Source organism: Poromitra crassiceps (genome assembly GCF_964638095.1).
Source record: "Poromitra crassiceps genome assembly, chromosome: 17".
Taxonomy (NCBI): Eukaryota; Metazoa; Chordata; class Actinopteri; order Beryciformes; family Melamphaidae; genus Poromitra; species Poromitra crassiceps.
This window is the reverse complement of record NC_139635.1, coordinates 26,160,240-26,177,070: the sequence shown is the minus strand read 5'-3', so window position 1 is coordinate 26,177,070 and position 16,831 is coordinate 26,160,240. Positions and strand designations below refer to the sequence as shown.

Here is a 16,831-nt window from a genome sequence, read left to right as displayed (position 1 = left end):
ACCTCGGTCACAAGACTCATGGAGCGATTACTAGATTACAGGTGCACCTTAGGTTGTCTTGCACATCATAACAATATTGATTTATGTCGTTAAATTGCAGCGCAATAAGAGAGGATGTATTTTCTGTGTTTAGGGACTGTATGAAAGGAGATGAGATGGAGAACAACAAGAAAATTGGTGGCTCCGTCAACCTCATGGTGAGACGTTTATTTTTATTTTTTGTCTCATTGTCTCATTGTCTTGATTTTAGGACAAATTGAGCTATATTTAATTATAGTGAGAATATTTCCACATATGGAATTAGAAAATAACAAATATTGTCTTTTTTTTTATTGAACCCCAGAACTTCTACAAATCAGAGGTCAACAAGGAGGACATGTACATCCGTTACATCCACAAACTGTGTGACCTGCATCTCCAAGCAGAGGACTTCACAGGTAACAGACATAAAATCTGCCGAAGCACCAGAAACTGTTCAACATCTACAGGTGTGCTGGTAGGTGGACTTAAGCTGAAGATGTACTTTGCTGTGTTGACCCTGTAATCCTTGGTCCCCACCACCAGAGGCAGCGTTCACCCTGCTGCTGTACTGGGAGCTGCTGCAGTGGGAGGACCGGCCCCTCAGGGACTTCCTCCACTACCCGTCCCAGAGCGAGTGGCAACGCAAGGAGAACCTCAGCCGTAAAATCCTCCACTACTTCAACAAGGGCAAGGCGAGTGGACGTTTTAGAAGTTCATCACTTGACCGAGCTCAAGCCAGGTTTTCATGTCTAAATGGCCGTCATGTCTGACCCCACATCAACTAAAATGATGAGGAGAAAGGTCTTATAGGGTCTTTTACTGCTACTGCCATCATAAACTGTGGAGATGGAGGCAAGGGCCAAGTTCAGTGTTGTAGTAATGAAATGATATCAGTGGGTTTGTGCTGGACAGGACATCAGTGTACGACTAGAAATTAACCAAACTAAGGTCATTATCATTCACTGAGACTAGTTAAAACAAAGAAACTAGTCAACTAAAATAAATTAGCTAAAGGAAAGTCACAATCATATCTACAGCTTCTTTTAATATTGTTTTGATATGTTCAACTGGCTGTTTTCTCTCATCTTACGGGAAGCCATTCCCAAGCAGTACCATGTTTAATAATATATATATATATATATATATATATATATATATATATATATATATATATATATATATATAATATTATATATTACATAATATATATTTATATATTTATATATTTTGCCCCATTAACAGCTGGGGAGAGATGGGACCTTGTAAAGGTTGACCCCTCTTTTGACTTGCTCTCCCTGTACCTCGCTTTTGCCGGTCCTCAGTCATTTGTGATTTGTTTGGTTCTCTCTCTCGTTTTAATCTGTATCCTTCTTTACTCTTCAGATCACTCTGTGACACATTTTAAAAGCACTTCACAAATCAATTGGACTTCGACTGATTTGTAATCATGGAACCGCATGGCAGCAATTCATGACAAAATTCCATAAAAAGGTTTTGGGCCCAGACTAGAGTTAAACTAGCCATATGACTAAACCTGGATCTGGCTCATGAAATACAGCTATTAAACATTCGTAGACTATCGACCAAGATCAGTTAGCAGATTACCATTTTTAGATCGTAATCCTTTGGTAGGCCGAAAAAATAGAATGTATCCTTTTATTATTTGTAGCAGTTGAGCTAAACCGCAAAAAGGAAGGCGAATAACAAAAAAGGTATGAATTTTCAGAAAAATCTTTGTAGGCTATTCTTTATCATGCAAATGCTACACTATGCCATCAAGCACATATGTCCTTTCCCATAAAGATAACCAAGCTGATCCCCCCCCCCCGCGCCCCCAGAAGTAAAATCACTCTAACTTCCCCCTCTTTAACACCATGTACCTGAACAGAATGCTGCCTACAGATTCATTTGTAATTATCAGAAGAAACTGCTTTTTCTAGTGTTGTTGAGCGCAAAAGCACAACGTGTGGCTCGTGAAAACAGAATCATCCCTCTCTTAGCTTTGGCACCTGTCCTGTATCATATCATGATGGAGCTGTCTGCACTGAAGAACACAGTGTAATATCATTACAAGTGTGCAGCCTGTGCCCGTGCCACTACAGACAAATACCAAATGAGGATCAGATGTCTCCTCAAATCTGATTTGCTTCATCCCTGAATCGCTCCTCTCTTCCGGCTGCTGCTCGTTCACAAAATGCAATTAGTCGACTAGTCTGTGCTTTGGAGAGGACACCAATGGCCTTTGGACTAGTCTGTGCTTTGGAGAGGACACCAATGGCCTTTGGACTAGTCTGTGCTTTGGAGAGGACACCAATGGCCTTTGGACTAGTCTGTGCTTTGGAGAGGACACCAATGGCCTTTGGACTAGTCTGTGCTTTGGAGAGGACACCAATGGCCTCTGGACTAGTCTGTGCTTTGGAGAGGACACCAATGGCCTTTGGACTAGTCTGTGCTTTGGAGAGGACACCAATGGCCTTTGGACTAGTCTGTGCTTTGGAGAGGACACCAATGGCCTTTGGACTAGTCTGTGCTTTGGAGAGGACAACAATGGCCTTTGGACTAGTCTGTGCTTTGGAGAGGACACCAATGGCCTTTGGACTAGTCTGTGCTTTGGAGAGGACACCAATGGCCTTTGGACTAGTCTGTGCTTTGGAGAGGACACCAATGGCCTCTGGACTAGTCTGTGCTTTGGAGAGGACACCAATGGCCTTTGGACTAGTCTGTGCTTTGGAGAGGACAACAATGGCCTTTGGACTAGTCTGTGCTTTGGAGAGGACACCAATGGCCTTTGGACTAGTCTGTGCTTTGGAGAGGACACCAATGGCCTCTGGACTAGTCTGTGCTTTGGAGAGGACACCAATGGCCTTTGGACTAGTCTGTGCTTTGGAGAGGACACCAATGGCCTTTGGACTAGTCTGTGCTTTGGAGAGGACACCAATGGCCTTTGGACTAGTCTGTGCTTTGGAGAGGACAACAATGGCCGCCTCTATCTGTTAACTCTTTGTTGCCTCTTCTCGTCTCTTTATCAGCGCTCTTCCACAGCAAGTAACTGTTCTGGATCTGTAGAAACGTTCGAAAAAAATGTATCCATGCCAAATGGAAAGCTGTATTCGGGGTACTGGTTCGACTTTCCTGATTTGATCCTTAGGAGTTAAAGGAAAATACCGTGAGATACTGTATTATATTGTTCTTGCACCAGGCCGTCTTTACTGTAGGTAGATACAGCACAGGCTACATAGAAGCTTCGCGAAAAGAAGCCTTTTAATCTGCTTGAGAAGCTATATTGAATGTATGATATTAGAGCCGCTTCTGGTTCTGACCTTGATGGTATAAATATAGCCCGGTAGGCGAGCAAAACTCTTAGGACCAAAGCTTTCCCCTCTCTGTTTTACATGAGTGATTCTCTCCGCTAATTGAGTGTAGTCAGAGCAGCTCAATATATCATCCAAACTCTGTGTATGCGGTCTCTCTCTCTCCCAAATGTTTTAATATCCCCCAGTCGTCGTCGTCGTCGTCGTTGTTGTTGTTGTTGTTGTTGTTGTTGTTGTTGTGGTAGCGGTTACCTTCAGCTACTTCATAATGTAAACTGCGTTGAATCCCATCTCTGTTTCACTTTCCAGTGTTGGGAATACGGAATCTCTCTCTGTCGGGAGCTGGCTTTCCAGTACGAGACCTTGTATGATTACCAGAGCCTCAGCTGGATCCGGGTGAGTAAGACAAGCCAAGAGTTAGAGCCTGCTGCTCCTGCTGCCCTCATCATTAGTCCATGAGAAGAGTCTTTTAGGCGAACCAAGTTTTCATTAGTCGCTTAGTCGCAGGAAGCACACACAAAAAAAACACCCAAAGTCTACTGGGGAGCTGTTAATTATTAGTTATAAGTTATTAGTCCAGGGTTGCCCACTTTGGGTACCTGGCTGGAGTGAGATTTTGACACCATCAAACGACAAAGCAAGGAATGTGTGTGTGTGTGTGTGTGTGTGTGTGTGTGTGTGTGTGTGTGTGTGTGTGTGTGTGTGTGTGTGTGTGTGTGTGTGTGCGTGCGTGCGTGCGCGCGCGCGCGCGTGCGTGTGTGAGCATCTTACTGTTCGTCTGTTCTACTTCACACTTGGATTGGCGGGTGTTTTGCTGGTGTCGACTAATCAACTACTAATCGCTTGAACTAACTACTATCAGTCGAGCCTGCTCCCTGTCTCATTTGCCTCTGTTATAGATCCTTTTCACGGGGCCATTTTGTGTCAAAAAGGCAGGGTAAACAGGTGCAAGCAAAACACTAATGAGGGTTTCCAACTTCCATGAGTGTAAGTTGGAAACCCTCATTAGTGTTTTGCTTGCACCTGTGTTCACCCTGCCGTTTTGACACAAAATGGCCCCCGAGAAAAGGGTCTATTATCGACCACGACGACCAGCTCACATGTGCTCACAAGCAAGTCTCGCAGTGTGAAGTGTGTAGCAACAAACACGATGTCAGAATCACCAGCACACACTCACATTCATCATCATTAACAAGAATTAGGTGTGATCAAATCATGATTCCTCATGGCTCTTTGCATACGTATCATTTTGTGACAGAAAATGGAGGCGGCGTACTACGACAACATCATCGAGCAGCAGAGGATCGAACCGGAGTTCTTCCGAATGGGCTTCTATGGCAGGAAGTTTCCCTTCTTCCTCAGGGTAAAACTCATGAAAGCCAGTCTCTCGTCTCGTTTCTCCTGACACAGTTACCATTCTGCTGACTGTGCTTAGCTACGCTAAGTGCTTAGCAGGTTACAGTGTCCGCTACAGGACCATCAAGGTAGATCGCCTAGGTGGCAAACTCATTTTGAAAATATGGCGAAATAAGTGACAGTAAATCTTGCCCAAACAATTGTCATGTTAACAAGTCATCTCATCTATTGAACATTTTAATTTTCTTAAAATAGGCCTAAGTGAAGAAATCTACCAATGGGATCAGACAATTTCACTTGTTTCCAGTGCAATTCAACTTCAACTTGTTTCATGAATTTGGTAGAATCAAGTGTCACTTTCTTGATAGTAAATCACAGTGATCAGCCTTTTTCTGACTCATTTCAAGATATTGACAAGATATTGAAATTCCTGACACAAATAAATCTGCATTGGAAGCAAGTGATCTCTGGCAGAATTTTTCTCTTCCTTTAAGAAAAATAAGATTTGAATATGAGTTGTTAAGATGGATGTTTTTTTTGCAGTGAAAACCTCTTAGTGGACATGATCCCACTTTAGTTATGTATATAGCATGTTGAGAGTCATGTGCAACACAATGAAGATGTGAGCGGCCATTTTTGCCTTTCACCTGCCTCTGCTTCAGTGTTACATACGTCTAATAACTGTTCTCTTCCCTTCTCTTTAGAACAAGGAGTTTGTTTGTCGTGGTTATGATTATGAACGGCTAGAGGACTTCCAGCAGAGGATGCTGGGGGAATTTCCACAGGCCATTGCCATGCAGCATCCCAACCAACCAGATGACACCATCCTACAGAGTGATGCACAGTGTATCCTGCTCAGGTTTCGTTACAGTAGGATTTGGTACTCTTCGGCTGTCTGTTTGTGTGCATCTCATAGATGATTACAGATCAATAGGGAACTTTGAATACAACTTTCTAAATGACTAGGCGTCCGGGTAGTGCAGCGGGAGATTTCGTGCCAACCAACATGAGGGTTGCAGGTTCGAGCCCCCCGTGTTACCTCCGGCTTGGTCTGTGGCTGGGAAGCCAGTGGGGAATGTGTCCTGGTCACTGCACTAGCTCCCTCCGCTGGACGGTCGTGGCGCCTGTTTGGGGGGGATTGGAACTGGGCGGAATAGCGTGATCCTCCCATGCGCTACATCTGCCTGTTGAAACTCCTCGCTGTCAGGTGACAGGAAGCGGCTGGCGACTGCACATGTACCGGAGGAAGCATGTGCTAGTCTACCACTCTCCACAGATCGGCAGAGGGGACCAGGACAGCAAGGGGGATTTGGCCAATTAAAAAAAGGGGGAAATCCGATCAAACTTGATAAAAAATAAAATAAAATAAAATCTTTGTAGATTACTTCCTTCAGGACAAAATGTCTGTGTGTTTAGAAAAACAGAATCCAGGAAGTCTTGCTTGATGTCAATCCCCAGGTTATGATGCAGACTATCATGGAATAAAACTAAGGCACTCCGTCTTGAGTAAAAACCAATATTTAATGACGAGCACAGGCAAATAAACAGACCAACGCGTATCGACCTACTAGGTCTTCATCAGGGTCTCGTTGTAGATTACTTCCTTCAGGACAAAATGTCCTGTGTGTTTATTTTGTGTATCCCTGGTGTCCCTTCTCTCGCGTCAGTAATAAGCCTGTCCATATGTGAATCACTTCCTTGACACTTGCCTTCAGACCTGCAGATCTACGCGGTGACTCCAGTGTCAGACATCTCTGATGTGCCTCAACTGGAGCGTGTGCCTGAAAGGATCAAGAGCTTCTATCGCATCAACAATGTCAACCGCTTCCACTATGACAGGCCTTTCCACAAGGGCCCCAAGGACAGAGAGAATGAGTTCAGGGTACGGCCAGCCATTGCTGCCTCACAGTTCAGCCTTTTCCCCAGGAATAGTGAATTCATTTGTAAGACTTGAGTGTAAAACCTGAAATGTCCTCAACTCTGTGGGTGCTGCAGTTGGATTCAAGCAATTAGTCTCTATAGATAGAGGCCTTTCAGGTGATGTACCCGGATGTAACACCCCCTCTGGTGGCCTGGAGGTCCTCAGCTCTTGGGAAACAGAGGGCTGGGAACACAGTCAAATCCTCCTCAATTCTACTCAAGTACAAGTATTGTTACTTTAGTGTCAACTCAAGTACAAGTGAAATTACTAGTCCAGTCAAGTAAGAGTAAAAAAAAGTAGCCTATTGTATTTAAAAGTACTCAAGTAAAAGTACATTTGCATTACTTAATTTTTTTCTTATTATTTACCATAATAATGACAGTTCACACACCCAGCACGTTACCAGTGTTACCTACAGTAAGCTGTCCCTGTCCTTGTCTGTCTTGTCTTCCATATTGAACAGCTCATTCAGATGCGGCCAGAGACACTCTGTTCAATTGGCCAGTCTTTAGCCGATTTAATTTAATTGACCGCTGCACTAACGAGCCACCTGTTTGAGCAGCCTAAATCCAGAAGTAATTCTGGACCTGTTAGCAAGCGGTCCCAATGCTACCGTGCGGTTTTTATAGTTCAGTGTGCAAAACAAACATCTGAATTTACTCATTTATTCAGTGTACATTTAAAAGTATTTCAGTAGAATATCTATTATTTAAATTACTCGAGTAAGAGTAAAAGTATAGCATTATAAAAAATAACAATGCCCAAAAAACAGCTGATTAAGTGAGCTCATTCCTATCAAGGTACAACTTGTAGTGTCTTGTAGAGGGGCAAGAGCAATACAGACAAGTCACAATAACCTCAATATGGAAACAAGCGACATCAAACTATTCAGTTTTACTTACATTACTGAATTGAACAAATAATTACAGGTAATTTCTCTTTCTAGCCTGGTTGTTATTTAGCCATTATTTGCACACAGCCAAGTCCTCCACTGGACCTCCATGACGGCTCCAGATGTAGTTGACAGGAGATTTGTGACACAGCTGCAAAGCCTCTGTTCTCTTGTCTGCGTGTTTAACAGAGCCTGTGGATCGAGAGAACCACCCTGATCCTGTCTCGCCCTCTCCCTGGGATCTCCCGCTGGGCCGAGGTGGAGAGGAGAGAAGTGGTGAGGAGCTTTTATCATTTCATCTCATCATCTCACACTGCGAGCGAGCTGCCGTCCTGAGGGACCTGCTCCACAGTTTCCCCCGAGCCCTCTTGCAACAGATCTGAAGTCACATTTTGTTTTTCCTTCTTAGGGAGCATATTGAATAAAGGGAGGTTGGTGTGATCTCTGTGTATATAACAGTACAGTGAGTGAACTTCTGCTTCTCTCATGATCATCATGGCTTGGGGTGATATATGTCTACTTGCAGGTGGAGGTGAGCCCTCTGGAGAACGCCATTTACGTGGTGGAGAATAAGACCCAGGAGCTGCGGACGCTGATCAGCCAGTACCAACACAGGCAGCATCATGGCAATATCAACCCCCTCAGTATGTGCCTCAATGGGGTCATAGATGCTGCTGTGAATGGAGGCATTGCCAGATACCAGGAGGTGAGTGGGACGGAGAGAGAGAGGGAGGGAGGGAAGGGGGGACAGAGTGGAGCGATGAATGAATGGATTTCTTGAATTATTTGAATTCATGAATTAAATCACTCTTTGCAAGGATCCCCATCCAATTTTACCCCTCCTCATATACAACAGGCGTTCTTTGATAAGGACTACATCACCAGCCACCCGGAAGATACTGAGAGGGTCACACAGCTGAAGGATCTGATGCAGGAGCAGGTCAGACCCGACTTCTAACCGCACAATATTATGGAACTTCTTCAACTCCAACTTCAACTTTATTGATATCCCGAAGGAAATTTGGTTTGCAGCAGGCGTGTGGACATATAGTACAAAAACGTCAACATCATCAGACATCGGGTGACACAGAGACACACACTCCAGGAGTGATCGAGTTCAAGTCAAAAATGGGGGCATTGCCTCCATAAAGCAGCAACAATAGATAGTAAATAGTAAATAGTGCAACATAAATTTTACATCAGTCAACGTGATAAGAATACTTTGCACTGCAAAATAAATATGTAAAAGAAATAGTAAAAATGGTAGAGATAAAAAACATAAGAGTGCATAGACCCAGGGGGAAATAGGGATTCCATAATCCTAGCCTACTCCTAGCCTACTGCTAGGTGAATAGACTGATAATGGAGTAAACATCCCCCTCAACAATAATAAATGTGATGCTCCTTCCTCCTTCGCACTGTTTCACTACAATAGGTGCACATTCTGGGGGTGGGGCTGGCTGTTCACGAGAAGCTGGTGCACCCAGAAATGCGTCCCCTGCACAAAAAGCTGGTAGACCAGTTCCACATGATGAGGACAGGTTTACACCATGTGAGTAGTCCCTCCCCCCCCGTGTGTTTATGTGCGTGTGTATTTTATGCGTGTCTGTGCGGTGTAAATATTCAGAGCAGTATATGATTGGGTCCCAGCAGGGTCTGCCGGCTGCGGATCGATTTGGCCCTACTGCAGGCTGCGCCGGGGGCAACTCGCCTAGAGGCGTCATGAGCTCCCACAGCCACATGAGCCCTGAGAGCGTGCGCCTCATACACAGACACAGGTCAGTCACACCTCATACACAGACACAGGTCAGTCACACCTCATACACAGACACAGGTCAGTCACACCTCATACACAGACACAGGTCAGTCACACCTCATACACAGACACAGGTCAGTCACACCTCATACACAGACACAGGTCAGTCACACCTCATACACAGACACAGACACAGACAGACATGGACACATGTCTAATATTATATATGCACCGTGGACCTTCCGTTGACTTTTGGGGTTTCTACATTCTAAAGATACCCAAAGTGATCAACTATGCAAAAAAAAAGTAAACATTTTAAATATTTCAAGTGGCAGTATCTTAATTGGCATCAACAGCAGAGTTTACATAAAAAAGCTTGTCTCTAGTGCAATGTTAAATACTCACAAACATATTTTGGAATCTATAACTTCAATCAATGCAATGCAGATTCTCAGAATCCGATTTTATTGGCCAAGTTTGTACACAATACAAAGAATTTGACTCCAGTTTGCGATGCTCTCAAAGTACTCACATAAAAAAGGTATGCACAAGTGAAAACAAACAAAGCACGTGTACATTTAAACATTTGCACACAGAAATGCAGTAACTACTATATACAATAAGTGTGGTGTAAAGTGTCCATTTTAAATATATATATGAAAGAATGTACATAGAGTATATGTATAAATAAGCCACACAGGATTGTAAGCAAAAGCTTATACAGATATGTCTCCAGATATTGCACAGTTATATTCAGTGTGACCGAGGACACACACACATTGCAAATCTTATTTGACATAGATGTGTTTACATTGTGCCTCTGTCCTGCAGTCCTCTGAACCTGCAGGCTTCGATCCGTCACTCGTCCTCCTCCCTGTCCTCTCACACGTCCAGTGAGGCGGGGAACCTGGTCATAATGACCGACGGCCTGGTGGGGGAGCACCCAGAGGAGACAGCACACATGCAGGTAGCTTCTAACATGCCAACACACATTAGCATGGATAAACCCCCCCCACAACTATGCTTATAGCATTTTATTTTGAAATAGAGTTTACACACCTTTCCATACTGATATGAATCTTTATGCTTTAATAATCCTCACTATTGTTATGCTGATATATTTTTGTTTTGTAGCCGAGTCCCTCCTCCTCCAGCCTGAGCTCTATTCGCTCCAACTCTTCCCAGATAATCAACTCTGCTCCTTCGAGTGCCAGAGGTAAGCAATGCAGAGTCAACCATGAAGTCACACCAGAGGTGGATACAGAGTCTGAAATGATGGTCATATTGGCCTACCTGAATATTTGTATTGTGCTTCTATATCAAGGTTTTGCCAATAACAAATGCCTCAGAGAAGTGACGCTTATCAAATGAGATATCTTTCATCGATATCTCACTTATGTATAAATCAAAGAAGTTCAACAATATCTAAGTATAAAATTATATCTGCATTTGCAGTCACCGGAGGTCATATTATTTACGTGTGGTTTGCGTGAAGATAGATACGTGATATAGGGTTACAGAACAAGATGCTTATGCATACAACAAGCTTATTATGAGTGGAGATGGAACACAGAATACCTAATTTTCCATCTCACGGCTCGTCTCTGTCCAGGCTCTCCATCCTTGCCAGATAAAGCCAAACACAACCGGGAAGTGATGATACTGTTGCCGCCTCATCGCGAGAGGGCCAATAACTCCATGTACTACACCATGGCTGAGAATGGACAGGTACCATGATACTAACTGTACATAACGTGTGCAAAACACACATGAAAGATCCAATGACACCTTTTGATGTACGTGTGTGCATCAATTCAAAGACTCAAGTTACAGTATATTTAAGCAATAGATCACGACAGGCCGTGGTATATGCTTATTATACAGTACCACACCTAAGGGTCGTGCTCGAAAACACCCTCAGGTGTGGTATAAGCATATACTGTATATCACGGTCTGAAGTGATCTATTACTTTTATAAAACGGTTACCAAGTATGGCAATATGAAAAGTATTATTATTATTATTATTATTATTTAAATGTATTAATTCAGTGTTTACAAAATGAGAAGAGCAAAAATGAGATGAGCTGTTTGGCTTTATAAAGCCGCTTTTATCCTCACAGTGAGTGGCTCTAACTGTGGTATATTGACTGTGGCATATGCTCAATATACCACAGCTGTGAGCCAATCAGATTGCTTGATTCGAGAGAGCCGTCTTATAAAAACTAATAAACCATGATAATTTTAGAGAAATAAATTTGCATTTTGCTACTGCTCTGTTGCTGAATGATATACGGTAATACAATAGTGATTCAACCTATACCCAGGTCATGAAAGCTGTTACATTTCGTTAGCCTCATAGCATAATTGCCCATAGACAATAGGCAATTATGCTATGAGACTAACGATTTGCTACATGTGTTGGTCAAAACATGCATTTCCTTTGCCCCATATAAAGTGGTATGTTTTACGTTTAGCAACAGTGATCTCTTTGGAGTAAATAGAACATGAACTATAAATAGAATAGCTGAACTGACAAAAGAAAATGGCACAACCTACAGAAACTCACGGTGGCTCAGTGGTTAGCACTGTCCCCTCACAGCAATAAGGTCATGGGTTTCGAACCCCCGTGCATCCCAGGTCCATTTCTGTGTGTCGTTTGCATGTTCTCGCCGTGTTTGTGTGTGTTTCCTGCTTTGTGCTCCGGTTTCCTCCCACCATCAAATACATGTATGTTAGGATTAATGAGGGGGGGGGGGGGGGGGGGAGGGGGGGGGGGGGGGGGGGGGGGGGGGGCTAGCAACCCAGCCCTGTCAAAACCTACAGAAACTGCAATCACAGTCTTCCTCTGTATGAGGAAGATTGCCAAGAGGATTGCTGTAGTGTGGTTGAAGCCCTATGTTCCACTTAGGAGCCTACAGGGAATAAGAAGAAGACAGAAACCAAACTTTATCAACAGAAAATCCAAGGAAACAGACACTACACTACCAGCAAGGAACTTACATTGATAAGAACCGAAGATTAATATCTTGTTCCATTGCAACCTCAGCGCACAGCAAATCCGCCATTTTGGCCTGAAGGAGACTACCTCTGATTGGCTGTGCTGTTGTCCCATTGGCGCAAGGAGGCATTTTTTTGTTTTTTGTTTTTTGTTTTTTTATGGCGGCAGCGCTGTTGTCAAAAAAGCACCAGATTGACAGGTGATCTCTGGGAAACGCATTGCAGAAACACCACAGCCATACCGGCTTACTGTACCAGCAAAGATGTTGTCAAAATAAAACAATAAAAGATTGCTGAGAACTGATTACATACCACATGAAATGTTGTCATTGCTGTTTACAGAACAACCACATGCAGCGTGCCTTACTTCAGCAAGTTAGCCCCTGTAAGCCATGTGCTGATCCTCACATGAATCTGCCAGAGAAAGGTAAGACACAGCCAGGGTAATAGATATGTGTGTGTGTGTGTGTGTGTGTGTGTGTGTGTGTGTGTGTGTGTGTGTGTGTGTGTGTGTGTGTGTGTGTGTGTGTGTGTGTGTGTTTGTGTGTATATATACACACACACATACAGTATACACACATACACATATATATTTACATATATATATATACACATATATATATACACACATATATATGTATGTACACACACACACACACACATATATATATATATATATTTTTTTTTTTATAATATATATATATTTATATATATACAGTATATACACACACATATGCTTTCATTCCTGCCCCAGTGTTTCCCAGTGCTCCCAGCAGCTGGAGTCTGGATGGAGAGAACAGGGAGCTGGTGTCCTACATGCCGACCTCTACCGGAGGGGTCATCATGCCCCCCGTCCCACCCAGGTCCTTCCCACCAGGTGCTTCTGTTCCTCCACTTACTTTTCTGTCCCAATATTCAAATCAAAGCAAATTCACATCATCATGTTTTCATTATGGTGTTGAGAAATTGCTCAGTTGAAACCATTGACTGTATGATATGTGGATCGATGCAAAATTGAAGCCAAAATATCTAATTCCTGTGAGTTGCCATCTTGCTTGTGTGACATCATTTGGACCCGTCAGGCTGAGCCCCCTCAGCCGTCCCACCATCTGACAAAGGTTTGAGAGTGGCTGTCACAGCTGTCAATCAGCCTGTTTTATAGCGTCAAATAACTATTTAAAAATGAACTTATCCAAAAAATTAGCACTTGAACGTACATCCGTGTGATAAGAACTACAGTAGCTAAAACGACAGAAACCATCTTTGGGGAAATTATTATTTGATGTGTGTACTTTGATTTCTTTTAATGGGACATGGGCTCATGTCCCATTCGCTAACATAGAGGGGGCGGGACTCATGCACTACTATATATACTGAGACCAGCCTAAAGGGGGTAACCGAGATGTTCTGGCTTCAATTTTGGGGAGCTGTCATGACGTTCATATTTTATACCGTCTATGGTTGAAACCTTTGCATCGACTTAAATGCTTAAAATGTCAAACGTCATTATCTCTGCTCTTACATATGAATGTGACTTGTCTTTGTAGGGCATTTCCTCATGCACTTTGATGCATTTCATCACCAGAGCAGTGACCCGCCCCCTGCCCTGCCTGTCCGCTCGCTCCGAAAGGTACTGAATTGGACGACTACACCAGGGAAACAATATCTTGTACTGTTGTCACGATACTAGAATTTTGACTTCAACACCAGCACTATTGATTTCTTTAAATGTCATTTTTCTACGGTGCCATGGCAAACAAGAAAAACCATCAAACCACATTTGGCTTGGATGGCTTTGTAGCAACTTTGTGGTTTTGATTTGTGGGTTCAGTATCCGTCCGTCGGCTCTGTAATGGATGTTCCATATGTTCCATATTTCATTATTTTTCATGAACAAGTTTAGGTGGACTGGGATTCAGTTCAAGACGTGATTAGACTGTGATGTTGTTGACATTTTTTCAGCTGTTTGACTCACTGCACTGACTGCTGCAATCTACTGTCAAAAGCCAGGCTGTGACTTTCTGTTCCAACTTTCATCTTCCTCCTCCTCCTCCTTCTTCTTCTTCTTCTTCTTCTTCTTCTTCTTCTTCTACTTCTACCTTTACTTCTACTTCTTCCTATCCAACCCCCACACATACTTTCTGGATATGACACAGAACTGTTTGCAGCTGGCAGAACACATTTGGTGACATTTTTTAACGTTTCTAAAATCCGATATTGAATTCAACTAGGTGCTTAAAAAGCATCTGCCACATCTGGTTTTTAAACCAGATCTTCAAACACTTCTCAAATGAAGAAATCATGTCCATGATTTAAAGATCCCAAGCTTGATTGATTCCACAAAGCCAATTCTGCCGACACCATTCACAAATGGTGTCGGATGTCTGTCCAAGGAATATTATACATCTTGTGACAGTCCTGGAAACATAAGAAACCTCAAAGGACTGTACACAAGCCGCAGCTCTCTGGTGATGGCACTGAATCTCAGTGAAGTTGGACAATCAATATAGTTTCCTCCAACAAAGGCAACATGACGAAATGTAGGCTATTCTCTGAACAGTATAGTGCCTGGATATACACATGTGAATGCTGTTAACTTTCACCTTACACTGCTCCTGCCAATTCAAAACGACTGTAACCTAAGTAGCCTAATAAATAGTTCCACTCAAGGTCGGAATATGATGATCCGTGGTGATTACTTGTGCATCATCTTTGTAAGTAGGATAGGATAGACTTTTATTGTCCCGAAGGATATTTGTCTTGGACACATACAGTGGCTGCTGTTAAAATACAGATAACCAGTACATACAGTACATACAATCCACACTACACACATACACATATCACAGAACAGAATTGCCCAGATCTACAAACCGCTTGTTAAAAATCCTCATAGACCAAAACAGATCAAAACAAAATTGCACATTTACCCAAATTGCACAACACTGTATAATATCTGCTGTAGAATATAAAATAGATAAGACAGGTACAAACTAAAAGAACTAAGCAGCCTTATAGCTATGAAATGCATAAAATACATAAAAAAAACCTGATAAAAACTAAGAAGAAAATAAATAAAAGACACCAAGCACTAAGCAGCCCTACAGCTGAAACCGTTAAACAAATTAAAAGCTGCTTTAATATGTTTGAACAACTTGTCACCGTTTTCATTGATACAAAGTCAAAGTGAAATACCCCCATGATGACTGCCTCCCTTTGTCTCTCTCTGCAGTCTCCTCTCCACCCCATCCCCGGCTCACCCACCAGTCCTCAGTCAGCTTTAGGCGGCAGTAACTCCACCCTGTCGGGCAGCGCCAGCAGCGGCGTGTCCTCCCTGAGCGAGAGTAACTTTGGGGGCCAGTACCCAGACACCGGCCCCATCAGGAACGACGCCCTGGAGCCCCTTCCCAGTCACCTGTGGTCGCCTCCCGACGAGTACCTGGCCTCGCCCTACCTGCACATCCACTACAGCGGGCCCGAACTCGACTCCTCGGTGGACCCGGTCCGCCCCTTCCACTACCGCAGCCCAGCCTCGCACCCGCACCCGCACACTCACTCACCCCACCCCCACGCTCACTCGCCCCACCCCGGGCTGGACGGCCACCACGGCCACGCCCACGGGCCCCCGCCTCCTCCTCACCACCACGTGCCCCCCCTCCACGGCCCCCACCACGTGCCCTACCGCCGGCCCCAGGCGCCGGCCGTCCCGCCCAAGCCCTACCTGAGGGAGGGCTGCATCCCCGAGGAGGAGCTGCCCCCCCAGCCCATCCCCCTGCCCCGCAGGATCTTCCATTCCCCTCACAGCCACCGGGAGGAGCAGGCCAAGCACGCGTGGGAGCAGTGCATCAACGAAGAGCACGAGGAGACCCAGTGATGACGACGAGCCTCGGGGCTACATAGATCTCACTCCTTATTCTTCCTTCTTCCTTCATTTGCCCTGAGAAGGAATAGAGAGAACCTTGTGTCAAGTAAGAGATGTTTTCCCGAAGACCTCTCGTCGCCGTACAGTACGTGTTCATCTCAGTGCAGATGAAGGAAAGGGACAGGAGTCGACCTCAGAACAACCACGAGGCACAACTGCCATCACTGTGCTGTATATGGCCTCTTTAGATATTAATAAGGGAATATTATCTGCTCAACAATAAGACAGATAAGAATAACTTTGTTCAAAAATTTATATTGATTGTACACAATTGTACAACTAGTCTGTGAGCATGTTTTTTCCCCCCATTTTGAGAATAATATGACAACAGTTTTGTGAAATATGACAACCATGATCATAACCAACGTGATCCCAGGTATAGTATAAGCTCCGAACTCGCTTGCTTCGTCATTTTCAACAACAACAAAGGCAACTACAGGAAGTGATATTGACAGTTGAAGTGACTTCTACGCTTTAAAGGCTTCATATTAATTATTTTGATAAATTTGCTACATTATAGTGTTTTCAAAGGCTCTGTCCATTCTGTTTTTTCGAAACACTGTTAAGTGCTCCTTAATGGTGAATCATTATCTAACGGCGCACTCCGATATGGGTTGCCGCCGGGCTGTCGTGGTCCTGCGGGTCTCCAGATCG

General features: G+C 43.8%; 1 protein-coding gene across 1 annotated transcript in view; it reads left to right on the top strand.

Moving 5' to 3' along the window:
- The window catches only part of LOC310792293 (dedicator of cytokinesis protein 3-like), a gene marked incomplete at both ends in the record, with an annotated part of 29,361 nt that extends 13,232 nt beyond the window's left edge, over positions 1 to 16,129 (top strand). Inside the window, 20 exon segments of the mRNA XM_083654014.1 lie at positions 1 to 41; positions 134 to 197; positions 344 to 437; positions 565 to 713; positions 3,642 to 3,728; positions 4,591 to 4,695; positions 5,393 to 5,534; positions 6,404 to 6,570; positions 7,691 to 7,777; positions 8,028 to 8,207; positions 8,358 to 8,441; positions 8,937 to 9,053; positions 9,155 to 9,279; positions 10,089 to 10,224; positions 10,392 to 10,473; positions 10,870 to 10,985; positions 12,598 to 12,682; positions 13,010 to 13,132; positions 13,803 to 13,885; positions 15,488 to 16,129. The exon segment at positions 1 to 41 is cut by the window's left edge and continues 55 nt beyond it. Of these exon segments, the coding sequence (XP_083510140.1) occupies positions 1 to 41; positions 134 to 197; positions 344 to 437; positions 565 to 713; positions 3,642 to 3,728; positions 4,591 to 4,695; positions 5,393 to 5,534; positions 6,404 to 6,570; positions 7,691 to 7,777; positions 8,028 to 8,207; positions 8,358 to 8,441; positions 8,937 to 9,053; positions 9,155 to 9,279; positions 10,089 to 10,224; positions 10,392 to 10,473; positions 10,870 to 10,985; positions 12,598 to 12,682; positions 13,010 to 13,132; positions 13,803 to 13,885; positions 15,488 to 16,129 (2,709 nt within the window).
- Between the last annotated feature and the right edge of the window lie 702 nt (positions 16,130 to 16,831).